The 1,370-nt window shown below is 48.5% G+C and overlaps 1 protein-coding gene across 1 annotated transcript; it reads right to left on the bottom strand.

The window, feature by feature from the left end:
- On the bottom strand, window positions 1-944 carry BBK36DRAFT_1136770 (thioredoxin-like protein; the record flags this gene model as incomplete). The annotated part of the gene is made up of 3 exons (XM_024893097.1): window positions 757-944; window positions 243-682; window positions 1-184 (listed from the first exon to the last, which is right to left on the bottom strand). Coding segments are annotated over exons 1-3 (667 nt in total), but the record flags the coding sequence as incomplete, so codon positions are not given.
- Between the last annotated feature and the right edge of the window lie 426 nt (window positions 945-1,370).

Below are 1,370 nucleotides of genomic sequence, written 5' to 3'. Positions count from 1 at the left end.
CCTTTGTTCTGGCCACAACGTGTTGCTCGTTCCATATCCCATTCACGCTAGGATGCTCAACCACCGCTGTCGCCCATTTATAGAAGTTGGGAGTCTTGGCAGGCAGATCCTTGATCAGACTTTGTGGTCCAACACCGTTCTTCGGCAGAGCCAACAATCGCAGGATGAAAGAACCCGTCAGCACCTACCCATCAGGTTAGCATGATCACCGCAAATACCTTCTTCATGCGCAGGGAAGGTACCTCGGCCAACGTCAACTTTGTATTCCCTGCAAAGTAAGGGCCCGCATCAACCAACAGTGGTTCAACCTCCGACTCAAGCTGCTTCCTAAACTCAGCTGCAGCCTCCTCGGCTTCTTCTTCGGACCTGGCAAAAAGCGCCTTGTTATAGTGGGGATGTGCCTTGCTGAAGTAAGTGTCGACGAAGAAGCTGATCCTGGCACGAGCAAGAGCCTTCTCAGGCGTGCCTCCGTTTGGAATCAAGTGAGAGGGGTATGCATCAACCAAGAACTGGACAACAATGGCGGATTCTGTAATGACGTGGCCATTGTGTGAAAGGCTCGGGACAAGGCCGCGGGGATTGACAGCCAGGTAATCCGCGGTACGGGGAACGCTCAGATCGATGATTTCCTCCTCAAACGGTAGCTGGAGCTCGGCCAAGGCGATATGGGCTCGGTGGGCCCCTAGTAGGTCCTGTGTCAGTGTTCATTTTCCCCAAGCATCTGCTGTTCTTATCCGTCCATAGTAGATGACGCACAGGGGCAACCGTGGTTGGTATAAAGCTTGATAGAAGCCGTCATTTCTACCAGATCCAGCAGCTGAAAAAGGGCGTGGCGTCTTTGACTGCTTCTTCGACAATAGCATTCAGGAAGGATGAGATGAATACACAGCCCCTTTATATCCGATCATTACGCGATCCATGCGCATCTTGATGCAATTTTCGCGATATGCGAGATGCTTGATAATGCGCGCAACTACCCCGCCCCAGACCCAACGACTCTCTGTGAAACAAGCTGCATAAGGCACTATGTGAGACTTGCGCTGCTATTTGCTGAGTAGCTATAATGGGAAGATTGCGGACTATATTATATGCCGCTAGAGTCTTGAGATACTTGCGCCTCTTGAAATCACTGTATTTATAAGATGTGTTGTATTAGGCTGTGAGTTGCAAGCGGTTCTAATTACTGGCCAAGTACGTAGATATATTAACTAATTATATGTACTTAAAAGCAAAAGAAAATGCCTTACGCATGCTTATGCCACTCAGGTACTATGTTCATAGAGCTGCCTACTAAGTAGATACCTATTTACCTATAAGGTAAGGTAAGGTAGGTAGGCATTTACCTAGTAGGTAGTTAACTTTAAAGTAGG

This window comes from Trichoderma citrinoviride, assembly GCF_003025115.1.
Source record: "Trichoderma citrinoviride strain TUCIM 6016 unplaced genomic scaffold BBK36scaffold_344, whole genome shotgun sequence".
NCBI lineage: Eukaryota > Fungi > Ascomycota > Sordariomycetes > Hypocreales > Hypocreaceae > Trichoderma > Trichoderma citrinoviride.
This window is presented reverse-complemented; position numbering and strand designations above follow the sequence as displayed.